At 47.9% G+C, this 24,109-nt stretch overlaps 1 protein-coding gene across 4 annotated transcripts in view; it reads right to left on the bottom strand.

Annotated features, from left to right (window-relative positions):
• Positions 1-24,109, bottom strand: part of PDZD2 (PDZ domain containing 2) — a 472,427-nt gene that overhangs the window by 6,113 nt on the left and 442,205 nt on the right. For all 4 annotated transcript variants that reach the window (XM_037990734.2, XM_007961284.3, XM_007961289.3 and 1 more), the window contains 5 exons: positions 11,346-15,396; positions 9,489-9,606; positions 5,463-5,564; positions 4,201-4,471; positions 1,840-1,974 (listed from right to left, as the gene is read on the bottom strand). In XM_037990734.2, coding sequence (XP_037846662.2) covers positions 1,840-1,974; positions 4,201-4,471; positions 5,463-5,564; positions 9,489-9,606; positions 11,346-15,396 — 4,677 coding nt within the window. The remainder of the gene's footprint in view (positions 1-1,839; positions 1,975-4,200; positions 4,472-5,462; positions 5,565-9,488; positions 9,607-11,345; positions 15,397-24,109) is intronic.

The following is a 24,109-nucleotide window of genomic DNA, read 5'->3' on the forward strand; positions in this document are numbered from 1 at the left end:
CCTATACTGCATTTTTTGATGGTTTCTTCTGTTCTATTTTTACAAATTCTATCTTCACATGGATTTAGTCTACTTTTTACTTTTATTCATTAATTTAAAGATATATTTAACTCCATTTTCACTAATGAGGGTATATCTGCATTTAGTTTTTACTTTTAAAGAGGTAGGGTCTTGCTCTGCTGTTCAGACTGGTATTGAACTCCTGGGTCTCAAGCAGTCCAAGGAGCTGAGACTACAGGCATGCACTACCACGCCCAGCCTGCATTTTTTTTTTTTTTAACATATTTGCTTGCTTCTTCTGAATACCCTCTTGGTCTTGTTTCATGGGTGACATTCCTGCCTCTGTCATGAATGGGGTGTCCTGTTTTTTGGGTCTGCTGGCAATGGATGTTGCCCTGTACCCTTCGTCTGAGAGCTTTCTGTTGAGAGGGCTCTTATAGCCGAGTTGCCTCATGCTTGCCTGAGCCTGGTTCTCCTCCTGCTGCTGCTCTTTCAACTTGAACAATTAACTTAAGGAGTCTGAGGTTTTCTCTTTACCCTGGTACCACAGGTTCACACGTAACAGAGACCTGACTCCTGATTTATGTGTGTCTTCTGCTTGCTCCAGGGGCTGGGAGCAGGCAGCCTGTCCTGGCTGCCACTCGAGTAAAGCAGACCCGTTGTGACCACAGTTCACTGGCAAAAGAGCAGGTCCCAGGCCTCTGCATCACAAGATGCCTCGCTCCGCCTGCCCACAGGGGTGCTGAGCCCCTGCTCCTGGGTGGGCGTGGAGACCCCAGCCTCCAGTGCACATTTCTTTGTCATCCTCTGCTTCCTCTCTGGGCCCCAAGGATGCAGCCCTGCTTACCACAGAGGCTTCATTTCCACTTTTGATCCACAGAGGTTTTTTTAAGCGTAACTATAAATTTTTTTAAAGTTTTTTTTCCTATTAACACTACAGGTCAAGAGTTGGGAGAGGCTTTGGGATTACTATGCAATTGCAGAAATAGCTCAAGGACATTAATTAGATGGTCATTTAAAGAAACAACAATCCTTAGCTAAGAAGAATTGATCTTGTTACTTGCTGACCTACTTATTGTGTTACATACTGTAACTTTAAATGGGTTTCTGATCTACTTGTAAGTGTAATTACATATTGATATTGTTCATACAATTATACTGTTAGTATTATTAGTACAATTATGAGTTGTTAATATAAGAGTTTGAAAAACTGCCCAAGACCAAAAAATGAATTATTCAAGTTGATGAAGAGATGTATATTTACCAAGCATTTCAATAATATCTACCCTCCATCTTTTTTTTCCCACAAAGGCTGTGCTTGGACTGTATTACTTTCTTGCAGTCTAGCATTTACAAGTCTAGCATTTTAAGTCAATGAGATCTTGGCCACTATTAAGTACTCCTGACTGGCAAGTCTGCTGGTGTTACTTAGTGTGGTGTGTTCACATCAGAGACAGGGGCCCAGAGTGAGGAATGGCTGCAGTATAAGGGTCAGGGACAGAGGCTCTGGGGCCAGACCGCCTGGGCTGGAGCGTGGTTCTGCCACTTACAGCTGTGTGACCCTAGGTGCCTCAGTTTCTCCTTTTGTAAAATGGGGATAATGATGACACCCACCCAATAGGGTTGCCTTGTGGATGGCTCGAGTTAATACGTGTCCATACAGAATAAACCTTGTATGTCACAAAGCATTAAAAACAAAAATTTTAGATTTTTAAACAAAAAAAAGTTTAGATTTTTAAAAACAAATCTCATTTCTAAATGGAAGGCATGTTTTTCATTGAGACATCCATGGAAAGATGACAGCTGAGAGAAGGCTGACTGAGTTGTCTAGGACATTACCTTTGTACACTCTCTTAATGACCAAGGGCCCATCTCCCGTCACAGATGATTTTCCCCCATCCAGACTCAGTCCCAGCCCAGCCGAGGTCTTCAGCACTTCAACACACAGAGCATCGTGTACAGCCACACTTCTCCCTGCAGCAGCAGCGTGCATCAAGATAAAAATGACAGAGTTGTTCATCATGCCATCTGTCCAAGTCCCCGCGGATGCATCGCCTCCAGCCCCATGTACTTCTGGCACCCACTTCTGGCACCCTCAAGTCCCATCTACCCTGGGGTACTTATAACAGCACTTGAGCCCAGTAGCACTGTTGGCCTCCCGACTCTGGGGCTGCCCTCCTGGGCTATGTTGCTGCTCTACTTACATCCTTTGTTCTGTGTTTTCTGCAAGCATTGGCGAATGCTTTCATGCCCAAGCAGAAATCCCCAGAAGGCAAAGTGCTCTTGTTAAGCCCCCCACACCGGCTGTGCACTTCTCAGTGAGGACCGAAGTCACACTCTGGGACTCCAAATTTGATTTTCTGCCAACCCTGGCTGCTAACGGCAGCAGAACATCACCCTTTGGTACCAAGACTTGGCAGCACCAAAATGCCCAGCCTCATGTGAGACTGTTAGAATGGGCTCCAAAGCCCCCAGGAACCCAGAGAGCTTCCTGCCTCCCCGCTCCTGCCACTCCTGCTCCTGCAAAGGGAAACCCTGCCCCTGGCTATGGCTGTCTTCACAGACACATTTGGGGTTGCCTCCACTGGCATCTGGCTCCACTGTGAGGAGATGCGTTTCCATGGTGATGCCGGCTCTGTGCTGGTTTTGGGAAGGTGGGCTGGGTTGGAATCAGGATTGTAAACTTGCCTCCTTGTACTTTCCTCCCTTGCCTATCAGCCAAGGACGTCAGAGTTGACTGCAAAGGCACACTTAGTTGATTGGGAGGCAGAGGAAGGACCGCAACAGATGGACTAAACTGCCTGCTTCCTGTGGTCACTAGGTGTGAAGCCAAGCTAGCACTGTCTCCTTCGGACATAAAGGCCAGTCCACAGTCATGGTTTAAAGAAGGCCACTCCACAGGGCCTGAAGGATGCTGTCAGTGTATGGTAAGTAATAACCGCTTAGGACAAGGTAGACCTGGGTTAGGGAGACTAAAGAACAGGCAACTGAGCGAGGCTAAGCCCTCCAGGCGCGCAGCATTTGAGAGCTCTGCAGGCTCTGCTTCAAGGCCAGAGGCCCTGAAGTTGCTGCAGGAATACTGAGTGATTATAAATGACAGAAGGACCATCCAGATCTGAGTTCACCAGGCTTAAAAACTGGCAGCTGTGAGGATGAAGTGGTTTCCTTTGACAGTTTACAAGGATCCCACTGAAAATCCACCAAGCGGTCAAGACAGTTCTGGGGCAAAGGCAAGCATGACAAGATCTGATGACCAAGGTGCTTCTCTGCACTGGGGAGGGCCTCAGCCCTCTGGAAGAGGGAAAGTGAAATAACACAGAAGGAAGACCGGGGACATGACCACGGAGGCATCTGGACAAGGAGTGTTTCTCATTTGTTAAATGGAATCGGAGCCATTTTCCGCAAGGACTACAAACAGCTCTGGCCCACAAGAAAGCCAAGTTGTAGAAAGGAATCCAGCTACCCTCATCAGGGAGAGATGTGGAGAAGGAACGAAAGGCCTCTCCCAGAAGGCAATGCCCAACCCATACCCTCTGCTTTGCTCTCTCGACTAAAAAGACGTTACCCCTGAATGCCAAGATGAACGGCACTCCAGACTTAACAGGGCATTAAACAGCCCGCACTGCAGAAACAGACGCTGTACGTGGTTCTGAGGCTCTGAATATGGATGGCACATAGAAAATCTGTTTCTAAACCTCTTCCAGTGAGTTATTCTTGGGTGACTAAGGCTGCAGTTTGTTTTCAGACACAAAACACTCTTGCCCCCTCATTTCCTTCTGTTATTCTAAACCAGGAAAGAATACAACCTTGCTGTTTCCCAAGGATAAATCTTAGTTCTGGAATTTCTCCTTCAATGCTGATTGCCCCATCACAGTAGTTTCCTGTTTTCCTTACCAGCCCTAACAAGAGGGTGTGAATATAAAAGAGATTCCTTCTTAGGACACTTAGGGAAACTGTTATGCAGTTGTTTTAAATCTTCCACAGTATAGCCTGAACTACTGGGGGAATTTTTCTAATTTTCTAATTTTTTCTAATTTATTTGTTACATTGCTTTTGTAAGAAGCATCCAAACACGCTAGACTTCGCTACATTTAATTTTTCAGATCTAGAAGTTAGCTGTTACTTCCCTCCATGTTCAACCAGAATCTCGTCTTTCTGCAGTAGCTCACACCCTGCTGGTTGTTGAAATGATCATCTTACCAACGGCAGGCTCCAGGGGGATGGTCTTTCTGGACAGCAAACCCTTCCCATTGGCTGTGGGAGGCTCCTGCCGGGCAGAGGGCCTGGGCTGATCCATCCCTTTCTTGATGACCACAAGGGCATCTTTGTGCAGCTGTGCCTGGTGCAGAACCTTCAGGACATTCCCGTGGGCTAAGCCAGCCAATGAGGCGCCGTTGACTGACAGAAGGAAATCCCCTCGGTTCATAGTCCCTTCCTGAGAAGCCGCCCCCTGAGAAAACACCCTGTGGACCTGGGACGAGGAAAAGAAAAGGAACAAAACCCAGATCCACTTATGATTTCCAGTAAAAGGGAGAAAGTAACTAACTGCATATCTGTAGTAAAGTAACCTTTATTTTTTTAGAGGGAGTCTCGCTCTGTCGCCCAGGCTGGAGTACAGTAGTGCAATCCCGGCCTCCCAGGTTCAAGTGATTCTCCTGCCTCAGCCTCCTGAGTAGTTGGGATTACAGGCACACACCACTATGCCCGGTTAATTTTTGTACTGTTAGTAGAGACGGGGTTTCACCATGTTGGCCAGGGTGGTCTCGAACTCCTGACTTCAGGTGATCCACCCGCCTCGACCTCCCAAAGTGCTGGGATTACAGGCATGAGCCACTGTGCTGGGTCTTGTAGTAAAGGAACTTTCTAAGGGCAATTTTTCTAAATCATATAGTCACTCGCTTTATAAAGAAACATTCAGTGCGGGGGATGGATCACAAATGTCAATGCCAGTGTCTCCACACATTTTTTGTTTTTAATTCAACTTCTTGTTAGTGTCTGACATGGGCCTGGCATCCAGGAGGCAACGGGAATACGAAGATGAACGAGGCCTGGGCTCGTGTGGTGAAGGTGACCCTCTGGATGGTCCCGAAGGCTTTTGAATGATGTAAAATTTTCAGTGACTGTTTTTGAGAAAGAAGTAATTGTATAAACAAACATAAGTTTGGCCAGTTGATTCTAATGTTCTCTACTGCTTAAAATATTTAGGTAAATGATAAGGCTATAGCGAATTGTGTTTATAGGGACTGAAAATGGCCTACACATGTCAGCTCTGTGTTAAAAATGCTTGTCTTTGTCAACGCAAACCTTACATACTACTTCTCCCACTTCTCCCTTTTTATGTTGGTAGCTGGGAATGAAACCCAGCAATCTCTGAACCCGCTGATTGGAATTTGTGCCCTGATCACATTCTGAGGCTGCTTAAGGAGGGATTTTGCTGAGAGCCTAATGACTTTGTCACTTACCGTGATTGATTTTGGCTCCACATCTGTCCCTCCTGCCACACTGAATCCCAGACCTGAGCCTTCTTTTCTATTCAAGACTATGAAGCAAACATCTTCTTTATTCTAGTGAAAACAAACAAAAATTATCCTTTGAGCTGGAGCTGCAAAAAAATTAAGAAAGGAAAACATATCTCCTTGTACCAAGAGTAAGGAAGCTCTGATGTCAGTCCTCTTGGAAGGGCTTTTCACTGCAGACCCTAAAGGTTCTTTGGCTCTCAGCCAGGCATGGTAGCTCATGCCTGTAATCCCAACACTCTGGGAAGCCAAGGTGGGCAGATCTCTTGAGCTCAGGAGTTCGAGACCAGCCTGGGCAGGGTGGCAAAACCCTGTCTCTACAAAATTAGCCAGGTGTGGTGATGCATGCTTGTAGTCCCAGCTACTCAGGAGGCTGAGGTGGGAGGATTACCTGAGCCTGGGAGGTCATGGCTGCAGTGAGCCATGATCACGCCACTGCACTTCAGCCTGGGCGACAGAATGAGACCTTGTCTCAAAAAAAAAAAAAAAAAAAAATAGCACATAATTTGATCACGATGGGAAACCTTTATTCTATAATTCTTTAAGTCTACAATTTAGCAAAGCCAGTCCTGGCAATAGCAGAAAGATAAGCGTCAGTGGCAAGAGGCAGGATAACAGCATATCGAGGCCATGTGTTTTCTACATCTCCCTCCCCATGTTCAGGTCATTGGATTTCAGGTGCAATTAATTAATTGATGTCATAAAATAGAAAGCATAGCCAGGCGCAGTGGTTCAGGTCTGTAATTCCAGCGCTCTGGGAGGCCAAAGCAGGCAGATCACCTGAGGTCAAGAGTTCGACACCAGCCTAGTCAACATGGCGAAATCCCATCTCTACTAAAAAAAAAATACAAAAATTAGCCAGGCATGGTGGCAGATACCTGTAATCCCAGCTACTTGGGAGGCTGAGGCAGGAGAATTGCTTGAACCTAGCAGGCAGAGGTTGCAGTGAGTGGAGATCATGCCAGTGCACTCCAGCCTGGGTGATGGAGTGAGACTCTGTCTCAAAAATCCCCAAAGTTCACTCCAACCAAAACCTAGACTGTCCTGCAGAACTTTTGGGGGAGTTAGGAGGTTGACTTCTTGGGCACCTTCAACCCTATGTGTGCTCACACATGGATCGATGGGGAGAAAGGTTGACTAGGCTTTCCAAACCAAAATGGGAATACGGAGCCCAGTAAATGGTCTTTATCCAGCTTCTGGGAGGTAACGTGATGCTGAAAATAGGAAAACTTACCAGGTATTTAAATGTTTTATTGGAGCAAAGAGACAACATTTGAAAATGAGGCCCTCCTGCATTCCAAGACAAGTCAAATCACCAACATTTCAATGTATTCACATTTTTTCCAGTGGTGTTTAGGGACACAGATATGCCAGGAGCTGATTGCTGGGCCACATTTTGCCTCTGAGAGCCTCAACACAGTCTCAGCGTGGCCAGATCAGCCATCAAGACTCTCCAAGGTTTGGGCGTGTTGAAGTCAGGAGGCCAGGGTTTTCAGCCTCGAATCTCTCACAGCACTGCCAAGGACACAGAAAATAGTTCTGTGCAGTTCTATTTTTACTACCTGCAAACCATACTCATTGGAAAAAGCAAGGCAGGAAACTTCTAGACTGAGGATGGCAGAGTAAGGATAGCCCTGCTCACCGCTCCTCTCTGAAGACACTGAGAAAATAAGAAAGGGAGAAGAATGCTGTGTTCTGATGAATAGGAATGGTTTTCAAACCAAACCACAACCCTGCCTCATAGTGAGCGTGAGGAGTAGCGGGTGAGGAAGGCCCTAGAATAAGCCCCCCTCGGGCAGCACTCTGGCATGCTGGCCATACTGCTGTTTGAGGTCCCTGAAGATGTACATCTTGCTTGTGGTTGGCTGGACAGTCTGGTCTTCTCCTTTGACATTTCATCTAACACTAAAATGTATGGGGCAAAGGGGGCCTGGCAACGTGTGACCCCACCTGTGCCCCCTTGACTGGTCTCAGAGTGCAACTTTCACACATGAAGTATTTCCTTATTGTAATAACAAGTGGGAGGAGGAAGAGAGATGAGGGGCTATTCCCTCCTCTTACTGAAAGCGAAAGTGCTTAGCATCTCAAGACATTTTGCTTTTCTTTTAGAGACTGGGTCTTGCTCTGTCACCCAGGCCAGAGTGCGGTGGTGTGATCATAGCTCACTGAGCCTCAAACTACTGGGTCCAACTGATTCTCCTGCTTGAGATTCCCACGTCGCTAGGGCTACAGGCATATGCCACCACGCCTGGCTAATTTTTTAAATTTAATCTATTTTTTTTTTTTTTTTTTTTTTGAGAGATGGGGGTCTCACTATGTTGATGAGGCTGGTCTCGAACTCCTGGCCTCAAATGATCCTCCTGTCAAGGCATTTCTTAACTGCACAGACCCAAACCAGCAGCTGAGAATCAGAAGGGAGTGGAACCTGAAGGGACTGATTCCTCTATTCCAACCTCTCGCCTCACATCCTGGCCAACTCCTCACTAGGTGCCAAGGCTGGTCCTTGGCTGAGAAACTGCACAGCCCCTCTCTGGGTAATATTTGAATTTCTGGAACCACACTCTTAGATGACTTCAGTGACCCAGGTATACTACCATTAAAGGAACATTCATATTTATTTCTCTAAAAAGAAAATATTCATTAGGGTTCAAATCTCTATAGCCCTAAGAAATTGATCTTCAGATTAGTATCCTAGATGTGAACCTATGGTTTCTTCTGTCAATGTTTATTGTCACAGCTGATTTACTGAAAGATTTTATCTGTAATTCCTTGTACTCCAGGGTTCAGATGCTCTTCTACAGGTGACCTTTGAACAACACGGGCTCAAACTGCACAGATCACTCACACTCAGGGTTTCTTCTGCCTCCTTGAGACAGCAAGACCAACCCCTCCCTCCTTCTCAGCCTATCAGTGTGAAGATGACAAGGATGAAGCCCTTTAGATGAGCCACTTCCACTTAATGAACAGTAAATACACTTCTCCTTATTATTATTATTTTTAATTGAGATGAAGTCTTGCTCTGTCGCCCAGGCTGGAATGCAGTGGTGCAATCTTAGCTCATGGCAACCTCCGCCTCCCAAATTCAAGCAATCCTCTCACCTCAGCCTCCCGAGTAGCTGAGACTACAGGAACCCACCACCATGCCCAGCTAATTTTTGTATTTTTAGTAGAGACAGGGTTTCACCCTAGTGGCCAGGCTGGTGTTGAACTCCTGACCTCAAGTGATCCGCCCGCCTCGGCCTCCCAAAGTTCTGAGATTACAGGCGTAAGCCACTGCACCTGGCTTCTTGGGATTTTCTTAATAACATTCTATTATCTCTAACTTACGTTGTTGTAAGAAGACAATATATAATACATATAACTGAAGAAACTTGTATTAATTGACTGTTTATGTTATCAGTAAGGCTTCCAGTCAACAGTAGGTTGTTAGTAGTTAAGTTTCTGGGGGAATTAAGAGTTATATGCGGATTTTCCACGGCATGAAGGTCAGCGCCCCAACTCTCATGTAGTTCAAGGGTCCACCGTATTTCAGGGCAAGGGCGGGACTACACCGATGTAACTCTTCTCTCACCAGCAGGTGGCTCCCTTGACTAGTTTATGTCTACAGTTAGGTGGCCAGAGGTACTTGAGGTCATTCTGCATTATTTCCAAGATGTCTAGCTCTGCTCTGAGGACTCTCTGCAAACAAACTCCACACATAGAAGTCAGGAGGATGGTAACTAGTTGCTACTTAGGGGATGAAAACAGCGGTGACACCCATCTGGCACCTGAACATTCAAGACAAGGTCTAGCTTCTGAAGCTGGCTAGCAGCACATGAGGCCAAAGTCAGACTGAGCTGTGAAACTCACAACCCAAGGCAGTCCTCCATCTCCAGGACTTGGGACGGGCTCTCCTCGGCTGTCTGGGCGGGTGGCACATACCCGGGCACTCACACAGCCGCAGTTCATGTTCCTGAACTGTGTTTCACTCACCTCTGATTGTGCTTTCGCTTCCTGAATGAGAGTTAGGATGGTAGATTTCGACCCCACTGACGATAAAACAGACTGTAATCTTTGCTGGTCCCCCGCTGAGACCAGAAGTTGATCCAAACTAAATAATATAAATATATTTGAAGAACATTAAAGAAAAAAGCAATTTCTTCATTTTATAAGAATGCATTTAAAATGATCTCCTCTCTACTACATTGCAGGTATTTTCTGTTTGTCATGCTTTTTTGGTCACAACTTCTATTCCAAACTAATGGAAGAATAAATCCTGAGTGCTGAACAGAAATGTCATTCACTGCCAATGGCAAGGGGAATTGCTATGAATTCAGAGATCCCCTCAATAAGTTATGGGACCAATGCTGGAGCTTAACAGGACACTTCTGACATATTTTAAAATATTCAATACATAGGTCCAAGTGAAATATTTTTATTTTTATTGTTTTTGAGATGGAGTCAGCTCTGTCGCCCAGGCTGGAGTGCAGTGGCACGATCTCAGTTCACTGCAACCTCTACCTCCTGGCTTCAAGCTATTCTCATGCCTCAGCTTCCCGAGTAGCTGGGACTACAGGCACCCGCCACCATGCCTGGCTAATTTTTTAGTAGAGACAGGGTTTCACCATATTGGCCAGGCTGGTCTTGAACTCCTGACCTCAAATGATCCACCTGCCTCGGTCTCCCAAAGTGCTGGGATTATAGGCCTGAGCCACCGGGTTTTTTTTTTGTTTTTTGTTTTTTTTTTTGACAGAGTTTCACCCTTGTTGCCCAGGCTGGAGTGCAGTGATGCGATCTCAGCTCACTGCAACCTCCGCCTCCTGGGTTCAAGTGATTCTCCTGCCTCAGCCTCCTGAGTAGCTGGGATTACAGCCGTACGCCACCACTCCCGGCTAATTTTTGTATTTTTAGTAGAGATGGGGTTTCACCATGTTGGCGAGGCTGGTGTCGAATTCCTCACCTCAAGTGATCCACCAGGCTCGGCCTCCCAAAGTGCTGGGATTACAGGCATGAGCCACCACACCTGGCCTCAAGTGAAATATTTTAAAATCTGTTAGAAATTCTCCGTTCAACTCCAGCCACCTCCAAAGGTCCAAACTCCCCCCTGCGCTGCACTCTTTTCCCCTGCACGCCCCTCTCAGGTTGCTTTTGCTTAAGTGCCATGTTCTCTAGAAGCCTCTCCTCAGAGCAACACTTTGGTAAACACGTTTCCCTGCAGGCACTTTTATTTTTCCAGCAATGATATTAAAAACCACGGAGGCTAAAATGCAATGTGGATCCTGGATCCTGGAACAGAAAAATGGTTTTAGCAGAATTTATTCAGCAAAATCTGAATGAAGTCTGTAGTTAATGGTATTGCTCCAACATTAATGTCTTACTTTTGACAAATGGACCATGGTTTTGACGGATGTGAACATTAGGAAGAGTGGGTAAGAAGTAAGTGGGGGCTGGGCGCGGTGCCTCACGCCTATAATCCCAGCACTTTGGGAGGCCGAGGCAGGCAGATCACAAGGTTAGGAGTTTGAGACCAGCCTGACCAACATGGTGAAACCTCATCTCTATTAAAAACACAAAAATTAGCCAGGCATGGTGGTGCACGCCTGTAATCTCAGCTACTCAGGAGGCTGACACAGGAGAATCGCTTGAACCCGGGAGGCAGAGGTTGCAATGAGCGGAGATCGTGCCACTGCACTCCATCCTGGGCGATGGAGCGAGACTCCGCCTCAAAAAAAAAAAAAAAAAAAAAAAAGGTGGGAACTCTGCATTATCTTTTCAACTTTTCTATAAATCTAAAAACTATTTCAAAATGAAATAAGTTTATCTGAAATCAAAGTGCAGACAGATACTTACGTAACTGACCAGCTTCTTCTAAAAGGCAGATTCTGCGCAGCTTCACCCACCTCACTGGCTGAACTGGGTGTCTCAGCAGCACTGGTTTTAGGGCCGCTTGCTCCTAGACAGGCCCTGTTCCCGGCCTTCTCAGGACACGAAACGCCTCCAGCAGGCCCGGGTGACCTCCTGGGGGTGATCTCCAGCTCAGTTTTGAAGAGCGCGGCGCTCGGCCCCGCTGAGTAATCCTCGCTGCAGAGCTTGCCAAGGTCAGGCATGCTCAAGGCTCTCAGCTCCTGGAGCTTGGAGCGGGACACCGGCGAGGGCTGCGTGTGGCGTACCGAGGACTTGTTCCTCTTAACGGGAGAAGCCGGAGTCGTCGTTGGGGTGGGAATTCCCAAAGGACCAAGTGATTTCTTTAGTTCCGAATCAGAGCCCTTGCTACTGGTCTCCGGTGGGTTCTGCCGGGAGATGGTCAGTGTCATGCTTGAGGGAGACTTGGCCATCTGGGGGAGGAGGGTGCCGGCTTCACTTTGGTTTTCGCTGCAGGAACTCAAGCTGCGTCTCAACGACCTTGCTGCTGCATCACCTGGGTGGCCCAGGCTCCCTGAAACAATGCTGCCGGAAGACCGCCTCCCAATGGGAGGCTTGGAGCTCACCGACAAAAATGGGGAAACCCCGGACTTGGCTACAGGCCGGTCAGCATTGGCCAGGTTCTCAAAAGACTTGATCCGCTGCTTCACAGAGAAAAATGAGGTAGATTCGTGGGGCCAGTTCTGCTCATAGCAGTAGTGTCGTCTGGTGACTTTGATTTTGTCTCTGACTAGGCAGCTCGTCTCCTGGACTGAAATGATATCCCCTTCATCGGTGGCTGGAAGATTCCTCGATGTTTCCAGCAGCGGCTTTACACTATATACGCCCTGTCCGTCAGCCAGGCTGGGAAGACCACCTCTGGATGCCTTTGCCTCGGGGACAACACTGCTTGTCACAGGGACATGGCTGTCACGAGGAGAGCGACCCAGACTGTGTGGGGGGTGACTCTCCCGTCCAAAATGGCTTGAGAACTGGGCTGGCATGGAGTAGGTCCTGGTTGCTGGCCTTGGGGTGAAGTAGAGATGGTCCTCCCCCGAGGGCCCCCCTAGAATGCCACTTCTGGGCACCCCTAGGGAGTCTGACATCAGGCTTGATTTTCCCTGGGAGGAATCTGCCTTTCTAATGGGCATTTGAGGGGAGGAGGAGGAGGACACCAGTTTCGCCACGCCGAATGATCGTGACATTTCCTGCTCCGCCTGTGGGGCATGAGACGGGAGTGAGGACGGGTGACTTGTGGATGATTCTGTGACCTGGCGACAGAGCCTGATTTCACTCTTCTCCTGACAGTTGCCCTGGGCCAAGCACCCTCCCTGTCTGTCACTTTCAGCTGGCTTGTTACCACATACAGTCTTTGGCACTGTTTCAGCAGAAATCTCCACAACTTTCAGCTGATTTGTTCTTTCAAGGCGATCGCTGGCCACTATGCTGCCTCCTTTTTCGCCAGTTGGCCTGGGTTGGGCTATGTCTGCTGCCGAGTCCATGTGGCTGGCCAGGTGCTGCTCACTCTGTCTGTTCCCTGCCACGGACACGCCGTTCCTAGATGCTGTGGAACTCACCGGCCCAGAGTCAGCACGGGGCGCCCTGCCCTCTGCTCCACACTTAGGAGATTTAGGGGTGGCTGGGCACCCTCTGTCAGGTTCAGAGAGGACAGCCATGTGGAACCTGCTCCACACGCCTGGCTCAGGAGGCGGCTTGGGAGAGGTCAGGGGTGACACGAACATCCTGATGCTCGTGTCAGACACTGAGGGTTTCAGGGACCCAGAGGTGGCAAGAGGTGGCTTGCTGTCCAGCACACACTGCGGGGACCTGGGGGCGGCTGTGGTGTTCCTGTCAGGGTCCTCGCGGTCGGCTGCATGGAGCCGCTGTGACACCACCTTAGAAAGTGTTTGGTGGGAGGTCTGGGGTGAGATCAAGGGTTTCCTGTGGTCCGTCCCCCCAGCCTTCACCGCATTCGCAGCAGGGGCCTCGGAGCTGACTTTGGCCTTGCCCTTGAGGCTGAGCCTCTTCAGCTTCGGACCACACTTTGGCTTCTGACCGTTAGTCGGAAGCGTTTCTGCCGGACTCTTCTTAGACAGGTCTTTGTTTTCCAGATTGGTTTTCGGCTGAGGAGGGCTAGGAGGCACAGCAACGCCCTTTTTTTGGCTTGAACTCACTATCTGAATCTTGGAGTCGGGACTTCTGGCAGCCATCAGAGGTTGTTCCTTCTCGGTTTTGCTCTTCAAATGTGTGCCTTGGTTATGTTTATTTATTTCTTTAAACCAGGCCATGATGGGCCTCCTACCCATCATCTTGGGTTTCTGTAGCAAGTCATCCAGGTCTTGACTTTCAGAGATGTGGAGGTTTTCCAGAACAGATTCTCCATTCTTAGGGACATCCACACTGAAGGAGGACAGACTGGCAGCTGCATTAATGCTTGTTTCGTACTGATTCAGGGTTTCATCATGTAGCATGTCACGTGCCAAGCCATTTACCATGTTGGGGGAGCTGAGAATGATGGGCGGACTGTGAAAATGCCTGGCTACTTTGGACAGCTGACTGTTTTCCATGGCTGAGCTAGCGCTGGTGACTTCCGTGGTTTCTTCTGCACACGAGGGCCCGTGGTTCTGTGAAGTGCTTATGTTCACGTGAGTTTCATGCTCCTGAGAGCTCACTTCCAAGAGTGAAGATGGCTGGGAAGAGTTTAGGCCTGAAGTGTATGAGCCTGGCAAGCAGGCAGCCTTCTCACGGGGACTGGCCACTGACTCTCTCGGAGTGCTGTATTTTAATGATAGAACTTTGGCTGGGGCAGGACAGACGGCAGCCTGGGTGGGAAGACGAGCAGGACTCGAGGGTGGATTGGGGCAGCCATTTGTGGAACAAATTTCAATCTGTTCCTCTTCCGACTCTGAAGGCTCTTCCTTGTGCAAAGACACACGGGAACGGGGAGGGGACCAGCCATCCCTGGTGGAAACTCGTGGGGCTTCGGTCAGTGATTCAGGGTCAGAAGAAGAATCCTCAGCATCGCCATACATGGATGACAGAGACGGCTCCGTGCTATCGCCCAGGCCTGATAGGGAGGTGCTGTCTTCATGAAAGCTGCTAAAATTTCTAGAGTAGTTGCTCAAAAAGTTTTTGTTCACAGTAAAAGGTTTGTCGGGATTAACTGAATCTAAAACCGAAGGCTGGGAGGCCCACTGTGGGTGAGGGGGGGCACCAGCAGCCCAGGCCCTCCTTGGGGAGGAGGTCTGGCCCCCCGTGACTGGTTCGGCACGGCCGGAGCTCCCACCTCCAGCCCCGGCTGGTGGGCGACCCTGAGCACTGCCCTCCTGACAGCCACTGTCCCCCATCTGGGAAGAGGGAGACCTCGCTGCAGAAACATCCAGCTCCTTGATGAAGCTGTCAATGTCCGTCACAGGGCTCTCTCTACTCCCCGCCGGGCAACAGTGCCCCGAGACACGGCCACATGCTTCTTTGGTGGTGTCAGTGGATGGCAGAAGGGAGAGGCTGGCCTGCGGTGCCTTTGAGGACACAGAATCTGCTCCCTCCAACAGGGAAGGCTCCTGGGAGCTTTCAGGTGCACGGGTTCCTGTCATTTCCAGAGCCTTACTGTGGTTACCCGGAGCTCCCTGTCTCTGCTCCTGGGATGTGAGGGGGTCTCCTGGCAGGACAGCCCCAGCTGGTGTCACTCCCTCTGCCCCAGGTCCCGCTCCCCTGAGGAAAGCCGCCCTCCTGGTATTGTGGGGTGTGCTGGTTTCCGATGCTGATCGAGTCTTGCTGCAGTCGGGGGGAGCCACTGCTTTCTCCCCCAGGGAGGGGCTGCCCTCATGGGGCAGCCTGACTGGAGACCTGGCCTTGCACTCGGCGACCCTGGGCGATGCAGACTGACTGGGATTCTCCGGCCGACTGACTCGCCCTGTGTCTACAGAGGTCTTGCTGGGGTCAGGATAAGCGGCCCCCTTCTTTCCTGGGGAAGAGATGAGGTCTGAGGAGCTGCCCAGTCCTATGTGGAGAATGGAAACAGAAGGTACATACTCAAGAGAGGTTGTAGGGGAGATAAAAGGGAAAATATGAGAAAGCAGCCTTTCAATTATTAAAAACCGGAAAATTTTAAACAATCCCAAATATTTTTTTCTTTTTCAGAAAGTCGGGCATGGTGGCTCACGCCTGTAATCCCAGCACTTTGGGAGGCCAAGGCGGGTGGATCACCTAAAGTCAGGAGTTTGAGACCAGCCTGGCCAACATGGCGAAACCCCATCTCTACTAAAAACAAACAAACAAAAAAAACCACACACACACACACACACACACACACAAATTAGCCGGGCGTGGTGGTGGGCACCTGTAATCCCAGCTACTTGGGAGGCTGAAGCAGGAGAATCACTTGAACCCGGGAGGCGGAGATTGCAGTGAGACGAGAACGTGCCATTGCCCTGCAGCCTGGGCAAAAAGAGCGAAACTCTGTCTCAAAAAAAAAAAAAAAAAAAAAAAAAAAAAAAGGCATTCTGTGGCCTAAATGGAGGCCCTTCCTGTCTTTCTGCTTTTCTCTCTAAAATTATAGAGTACCCACATCTAACAAATGCCACCCTGCTTTAGACACTCCAAGAGAACTCAGACTAGCCGGCAGAAGAAACATTTGCATCTGCCCATTTTTCTCTCTTTTGGTATTTCTATGATGAAGGATGTTCCTACCACAAAGAAATGATACAATTGATGTGATGGATATACTAATTACCCTGATTTAATCACTGCACACTTTGGTCTTTTTATGCCATTCACCCTCCGATGGCAAAGCCGCAGGCGTCAGGCTGTTGTTCTATTTGGTTCCCTACTTCTGCGTGGATGCAGCCGGGCCCTCATGGCCAGTCCCAGCATCTGGCCAGTCGTGGATGGGGTTGGCTAACACTGGGGGATGTGAATGATGTACTTCCATGTAAAACAGTCTAAGTGCCAAACTCAGGAGGCTTCCTTTTTAGTGCAGGGGCTGAGGCTAACTGGGAAAACATACAGAATACGAAAGCCGGGATACAGGTTTACACCGAGCTCTGGCTGTCTTGACGAATTCAGAGGAGTGGGAGAGTGAGAAGCCAGATTATCCCGGGAAGTCGGGACAGAGGAAGTGGGGACTTGAGTGAGGCTGACAAGGGGAGTTTGGCCAGAGAGTGAGGAGGAGGAAGGTGAGGAAGACAATGGAAGAGTACCGTTAAAATGTCCATGCTACCCAAAGTCATCTATAGATTCAGTAACATTCCTACCAAAATTCCAATGATATTCTTTACAGAAATAGGGGAAAAAAAAAACAGTTGTAAAATGTGCATGGAAGGAACCACAAAGGACTCGGAATAGCCAAGGCAGTTTGAGTTAAAAACAAAACACAACAAAAAACAAACAAACAGACACAACAGGGCTGCGCATGGTGGCTCACACCTATAATCCCAGCGCTTTGGGAGGCCGAGGAGGGTGGATCACCTGAGGTCAAGCGTTCGAGACCAGTCTGGCCAACATGGTGAAATTCCTGTCTCTACTAAAAATACAAAAATTAGCCAAGCGTGGTGGCATATGCCTGTAATCCTAGCTACCTGGAAGGCTGAGGCAGGAGAATTGCTTGAACCTGGGAGGCGGAGGTTGCAGTGAGCCAAGATTGTGCCATTGTACCCCAGCCTGAGCAACAGAGCAAGACTCCATCTCAGAAAAAAAAAAATAAAAAAATAAGGTATTGCATTTATTGAAATAGCTAGAAGAGAGATTCTGGGATGTTCCTACCGCAAACACATGATACATTTGATGTGATGGATACGCTAATTACCCTGATTTAATCGTTGCACAATGTATACAGGTATTGAAGTATCACTTTGTGCTCCGTAAGTATGTACAATTATGTGTCAATTAAAAAAAAAAAAAAAAGGCAGTCGGGCGTGGTGGATCACGTCTGTAATCCCAGCACTTTGGGAGGCCAAGGCAGGCAGATCGAGACCAGCTTGGCCAACATGGTGAAACCCTATCTCTACTAAAAATACAAAAACTAGCCAGGCGTGGTGGTGCGTACTTGTAATCTCAGCTACTTGGGAGGCTGAGGCACAAGGATCACTTGAACCTGGGAGGTAGAGGGCAGTGAGCTGAGACTGTGCTACTGCATTTAAGCCTGGGTGACAGAGCAAGACTCCAAAAAAAAAAAAAAAAAAAAGGCAACAGAATGAAAGCAGAGAAGCAAGAAAAAGCCTAAAATCTTGGAGGTGGCAGGGCAAGGGGATGTGTGCCAGTGGACAGTGGGAAGCCATCTAGGAGGGGGGATCCAACAGCCACTCACTCCTGAAAGTGCCTCTTTGTAAGGCCCTGCATAGTCTTGGGCTAATCTTCCACCTCAGAAACACAGCATCTTCCAACAGGGAAAAAAAATCTGGCATCAAAAAGAACAAAGCTATTTTCTTAGGAACTATGGGTCTGAGGTTGGAGTGAAAAATGAAGTTCCATGAAAGCTCTTGGTTTGAGAAGTCAGTCAAACCAACTTTACCCCAAATATTATGTTCGTTCCACAGCTCTCACATAAAATCATCTTAATTGCATTTTTGTAACCTCCTGACACTATGTGAATAATTAAGAACTAATTATTAGGACTCAGCACTGTGCTAAGAGGTTTTCCAATAATTAAGGAGTTAACACTGTCCTAAAAGTTTTGCATATGTTTAATTTTTCCTCCTAACACTGAGGTATGTCCTGTGACCATCTGCATTGGAAGGATGAAGACAGAGAAACAGCATGGTTAAGTGATGTTTCTGAGGTCACAGAGTTCACAGGTGGCAGCGCCAGCGGCTGCCCCAGGAAGCTGGCTCCATAGCCCATGCTACTGCCTAAACCCTGACCATGTGGCCTCTGCATGGAGAGCCCTTGGCAATAACAAGGTTGGATCGTCGAGACCCCCATGGAGACCAGCTTTCCAGGCCCACTGTGGAAGGCCAGGAGTCTGCCAAGACTCAAAGCCACGTGCTCTTTTCCTTCTCTGCTAAACCTTTTTTCAACTCCCCCTTCAATGTAACATTCCTGCTTCTGGTAAATATGGGCGGTAGTGAGGGTGGTAGCAGGGGAGTAGCAATGACACAAAAGGAGGGGATTTAAAGTCTGTTTTTAAATTTCATATTCAGGCCATGGGTGGTGGCTCATGCCTGTCATCCCAGCACTTTGGGATGCTGAGGCAGGCAGATCACTTGAGGTCAGGAGTTCGAAACCAGCCTGGCCAACATGGTGAAATAGGCTGGAGTGCAGTGGCCGGATCTCAGCTCACTGCAAGCTCCACCTCCCGAGTTCATGCCATTTTCCTGCCTCAGCCTCCCGAGTAGCTGGGACTACAGGCGCCTGCCACCTCGCCCAGCTAGTTTTTTGTATTTTTTAGTAAAGACGGGGTTTCACCGGGTTAGCCAGGATGGTCTCGATCTCTTGACCTCGTGATCCGCCCACCTCGGCCTCCCAAAGTGCTGGGATTACAGGCGTGAGCCACCGCGCCCAGCCTTAATTTTTGTATTTTTAGTAGAGACGGGGTTTCACCATATTGGCCAGGTTGGTCTCGAACTCCTGATCTGCCCACCTCGGCCTCAAAATACAAAAATTAGCTGGGTGTGGTGGCACACGTCTGTAATCCCAGCCGCTCAGGAGGCTGAGGCAGGAGAACTGCCTGAACCTGGGAGGCGGAGGTTGCAGTGAGCCGAGATTGAGCCACTGCCCTCCATCCAGCCTGAGTGACAGAGCAAGACTCTGTCTCAAAAATAGATAGATACATTTCATATTCGCTCACTGAATAAACCTGAACAGGTCATTCATGTTAGCAATTTGACTTTATTGCAAATTCTGTAACTTAAAAGGTCTTCATTTGAGGGAGATGAGATTACACTGAGGCAGCCTTTGGTTGTCACCTTTCAAGACAACCTTTCCTCTGGAAACCAATCATGGGAGGAAGGTTGACTCCATTATGGCACATCTGTGGGGCGGAGGGTCCAGCAACCTCTCCAGATGACGTCGGGTATGGAAGGGCCTGCAGGCTAGCAGTGCGGTTTCCTAGAGTAGGCTATGGGTGTGAGGACACCACAGTTGTCAGTGCAAGGGACAGCCTGCTGGTCAGGCCCATGGGCTCAGGAGCAGTCTTACTGACGCCAGGAGGCTGCTCAAATATTATTTTCTGTGGATATATGAGGTTTAAAAAGGTTACTACCACGGTGACTACCACAGTGGTTTTTTTTTTTTTTTTGCAAAAAGACAAAAAAAGCACAGGACTATACATTTATTCACACCCATATACACACAAGACTCAAACGATACAGACCAAAATATTAACAGAGGTTTTTTTCTTGGGCTTAGGTGATTTCTACGCCATCTTTCAAAACTTCCCTCTCAATTGTAATTTCTTAAGTTTCTAGAATAAACATGTATCCCGTTCATAACAGAGTTAAACATTTAGTGACAAACAAGGGGCCTGGATTCCCCACACTGCTTCAGCTTCTCACAACAGCTTTGACAGCGTTTCCAACAGCTACCTCCTCCTCTCGTTCCAGTTTCCAAGAGCCACCCTTTAACAGACAGAGTCAATTGCTGCCAGAGAGCTAAATGGCTCTCAAAATCAGACCTCACAATCAGCGCATCTTGGCCGGCCATTTGCTGCTGTGTTTCTAAAGTTTCTAAAACTTTCTTAAGAAAATCATGTGTGTAGGTATACATACACACACATATATACACACACACGTATCTTATTGAATGTGTATTATATACTAGGCAGATAAATACATGCGTATGTTTCTCTTAGGAAAATCACATACACACACATAATATAACTTATTCAACATATTAGGTACTAGATTGTGTTTCAAATGCTATACATGAAAATGTCATTGATTCTTCCTCAACAACCCCATAAGGTGTGTAACTTAGGACAACAGTGACTAATCCAGGTCCCTTCCCTGGTCAAATGTTGGGGCTCCGATCTAAGCCCTGGCAGCCTGCATATGCACCCATGTGCTTAACCACCGTGCGGTGTACGGGTCATTTTGGGATATTAAGGAGGATTTTTTTTTAATGAGAAGGTATTCCTTCTTTGATCACTTATGCATTTTTGGATATTTCCATTTAAAAAAAGATATGTTTTGGCTACGCGCAGCGGCTTATGCCTGCAATCCCAGCACTTTGGGAGGCTGAGGCAGGCGGATCACTTGAGATCAGGAGTTCGAGACCAGCCTGGCCAACACAGTGAAACCCCATCTCTACTAAAAACACAAAAATTGGCCGAGCGTGGTGGTGGGCGCCTGCAATCCAAGCTACTCAGGAGGCTGAGGCAGGAGAATCATTTGAACCCTGGAGGCAGAGGTTGCAGTGAGCCGAGATCGTGCCATTGCACTCCAGCCTGGGTGACAGAGGGAGACTCTGTCTCAAAAAAACAAAACAAAACAAAAAACAAAACAAAACAAAAAAAACAAAGATGTTTTGAAGAACATCCTTCTTACATATTGGAAAGCAGCTAAGCTATTTGTAGTAACACTGGAAAAAGAACTGCTACCAGCACTCGAGTACTCAGCAGGACAAACTGGTCACAGATATCCTTTTCATTGGGAAGAAGAGAGAAATATCTAACAAAAGGAGACAGAACCTGCAAAATCTTTTAGAGATCAGGTAATTGAATATTTCAGATACACCCCAAAAGCCCCCGAGGGTGCCAGTGTGTCATTGCAACTCGATGAATCCTGACAAGGACCCTAAAAGAATTAAATGGTAACTAATATATTATGTTTTGACATGTTAATTAAATACAGCACATATATTATTGCCTATTAAATATAATCAGTTCCTGTTCTAGCATTCCTGGCTGCTCAGTGGGTGTAAGGGACACACAGCTGCACCTTCCTCAAGGTTCATTATCTGTGGGAAATCCAGAGAGGGCGAGGCAGAGAAGCATCCAAACACCTGCACCTGCCAGGGTCAGTACAGTCACAGAGGTGCACAGAGCTCCAGGGAGCCCGGGGCTGGGAGATGAAATTCTTCCTACGCTAACTATAACAGAAGAGCACTTGACACGCAGACACCCACTTACTTAGGTACAAACCCGCAGTGTTTTTTTTTTTTTTTTAAGTTTTCGGATACATGTGCAGGATGTGCAGGTTTGTTACATAGGTAAATGTGTTGTTACATAGCAAACCATTGTGGTTTGCTGCACCTGTCAGCCCGTGGCCTAGGTATCAAGCCCCGCATGCGTTAGGTATTGATCCTGATGCTTTCCCGCCCCCCACCACCCCATCCCCAACAGGCTCCAGTGTGTGTTGTTCCCCTCCCTGTGTCCATGTGCTCTCATTGTTCAGCTCCCACTTATAAGTAAGAATATGCGGTGTTTGGTTTTCTGTTTCTGTGTGTGTTTGCTGAGGATAATGGCTTCCAGCTCCATCCATGTCCCTGCAAAGGACATGATCTTATTCCTTTTTATGGCCGCCTAGTATTCCATGGTGTATATGTACCACATTTTCTATCACCGATGAAACCCTCAGTATTGACAAAAACTGGCCTACCTAGAGTAAGAAATTCCTCAGTGGCAGGAAAGCAAATGTTCTGCATGAAGTTGCAAGTAGGAAATGTTGGTTTAGTGAAAAAAACCCAGCCCTTTGGTAACCCTCTTCTATTCCAAAGCAAATCTGGATTCCAAGAAAACTTCCAGAGAACTATTATGTAGAACATGCACTCTTAAAATGTATGAAGATGCTGGCCTCAAATGAAGCCTTACTTTCAAAGGTGACATTGAAGGCTGCCTCAGTGTAACTTCATCTCCCTCAAATAGAACCCCCTCCCTTTTTTTTTTTAATGAGACAGAGTCTTGCTGTGTGGCCCAGGCTGGAGTGCAGTGGCACAATCTCGACTCACTGCAACCTCGACCTCCTGGGTTCACACCATTCTCCTGCCTCAGCCTCCCGAGTAGCAGGGACTACAGGCACCCACCACCATGCCCGGCTAATTTTTTTGTATCTTTAGTAGAGATGGGGTTTCACCGTGTTAGCCAGGATGGTCTCGATCTCCTGACCTCGTGATCCGCCCACCTCGGCCTCTTAAAGTGCTGGGATTACAGGTGTGAGCCAATGCGCCCGGCTAAATAGAACCCTTTTTAACACACTTTGCAGTAAAGTCAAATGGCTAACAAAAAAATGCCTGTGTGTGTTCAGCAAGTAAATGTGAACCCAAAAGACAAACCAGAAACCACAGTAACAGCCTCATCACTAACAAAGGAACAAAGAGCCTCGGATCGCGGAACAAAGACCTCAGGGGCCTGTATTTTTTTCTGTGAGTAGCCATCAGGGTATGGGGTCGATATTCTGAGGTTTCACTTTTTTTTTTCTTTTGAGATGGAGTCTCATTCTTTTTGCCCAGGCTGGAGTACAGTGGCGCAATCTCGGCTCACTGCAACCTCCACCTCCCGGGTTCAAATGACTCTCCTGCCTCAGTCTCCTGAGTAGCTGGGATTACAGGTGCCCGCCACCATGCCCAGCTAATTTTATTTTGTATTTTTAGTAGAGACTGGGTTTCACCATGTTGGCCAGGCTGGTCTCGAACTCCTGACCTCAGGGGATCCACCTACCTCAGCCTCCCAAAGTGCTGGGATTATAGGTGTGAGCCACTGTGCCCGGCCCATATTTTCATTTTATAGGACAGTCCTAATAAGTAAGGCTATCTTTTTTCTGTCTACCACCGTAGTTTGCTAACCAATCAGACGGCAGGTGCTGAGACAGTAACAACCAGCTGAAAGCTGCGGAGGACTGCCGGGACTTCCACAGAGCTCGACAAGTGGGATCACAGTCCTCACTGGCCACTGAGAAGAGTGTCCCCTACCCACAGAGTGCAAGTTTAGAATCCAAATTTCCTTTCCTTTCTTTTTTTTTTTTTTTTTTTGAGACAGAGTCTCACTCTGTCCCCCAGGCTGGAGTGCAGTGGCACAATCTCAGCTCACTGCAACCTCTGCCTCCCAGGTTCAAGCAATTCTCGTGTCTCAGCCTCCTCAGTAGCTGGGATTACAGGCGTGCGCCATCACACCCACTAATTTTTTTATGTTTAGTAGAGGCGAGGTTTCACTATGTTGGCCAGGCTGGTCTTGAACTCCTGACCTCAAGTGATCTGCCCACCTTGGCATCCTAAAGTGCTGGGATTACAGGCATGAGCCACCACGCCTGGCCAGAATCCCAATTTTCAATAAAGGTCTCCACTAACAAGGAAGCAAAGTCACTTAATTCAGCTTGATTTTTAAAAATCACATTTTACGATATTATTTTGTGCAACTACTAGATGATGGATAGCCAAATTTTACACACACACACACCCCACACATACTTTTTTTTTCCCCCCCAGAGATTGGGTCTAGATCTGTCACCCAGGCTGGAGTGTAGTGGCATGATCATAGCTCACTGCAGTCTCAAACTCCTAGGTTCACGTAACCCTCCTGTCTTAGCCTCCAAGTACAGCCACAGGCCACTACACCTAACTAATTTCCTTCTTTTTTTTTTTTTTTTTTTTTTGAGACAAGAGTTTTGCTGTGTAGCTCAGGCTGGAGTGCAATGGCATGATCTTGGCTCACTGCAACCTCTACCTCCCAAGTTCAAGCAATTCTACTGCCTCAGTCTCCTGAGTAGCTGGGATTACAAGGGCCTGCCACCAAGCATGGCTAATTTTTTTGTCTTTTTAGTAGAGACAGGGTTTCCATGTTGGCC

This window comes from Chlorocebus sabaeus, chromosome 4 (genome assembly GCF_047675955.1).
Source record: "Chlorocebus sabaeus isolate Y175 chromosome 4, mChlSab1.0.hap1, whole genome shotgun sequence".
Lineage (NCBI taxonomy): Eukaryota > Metazoa > Chordata > Mammalia > Primates > Cercopithecidae > Chlorocebus > Chlorocebus sabaeus.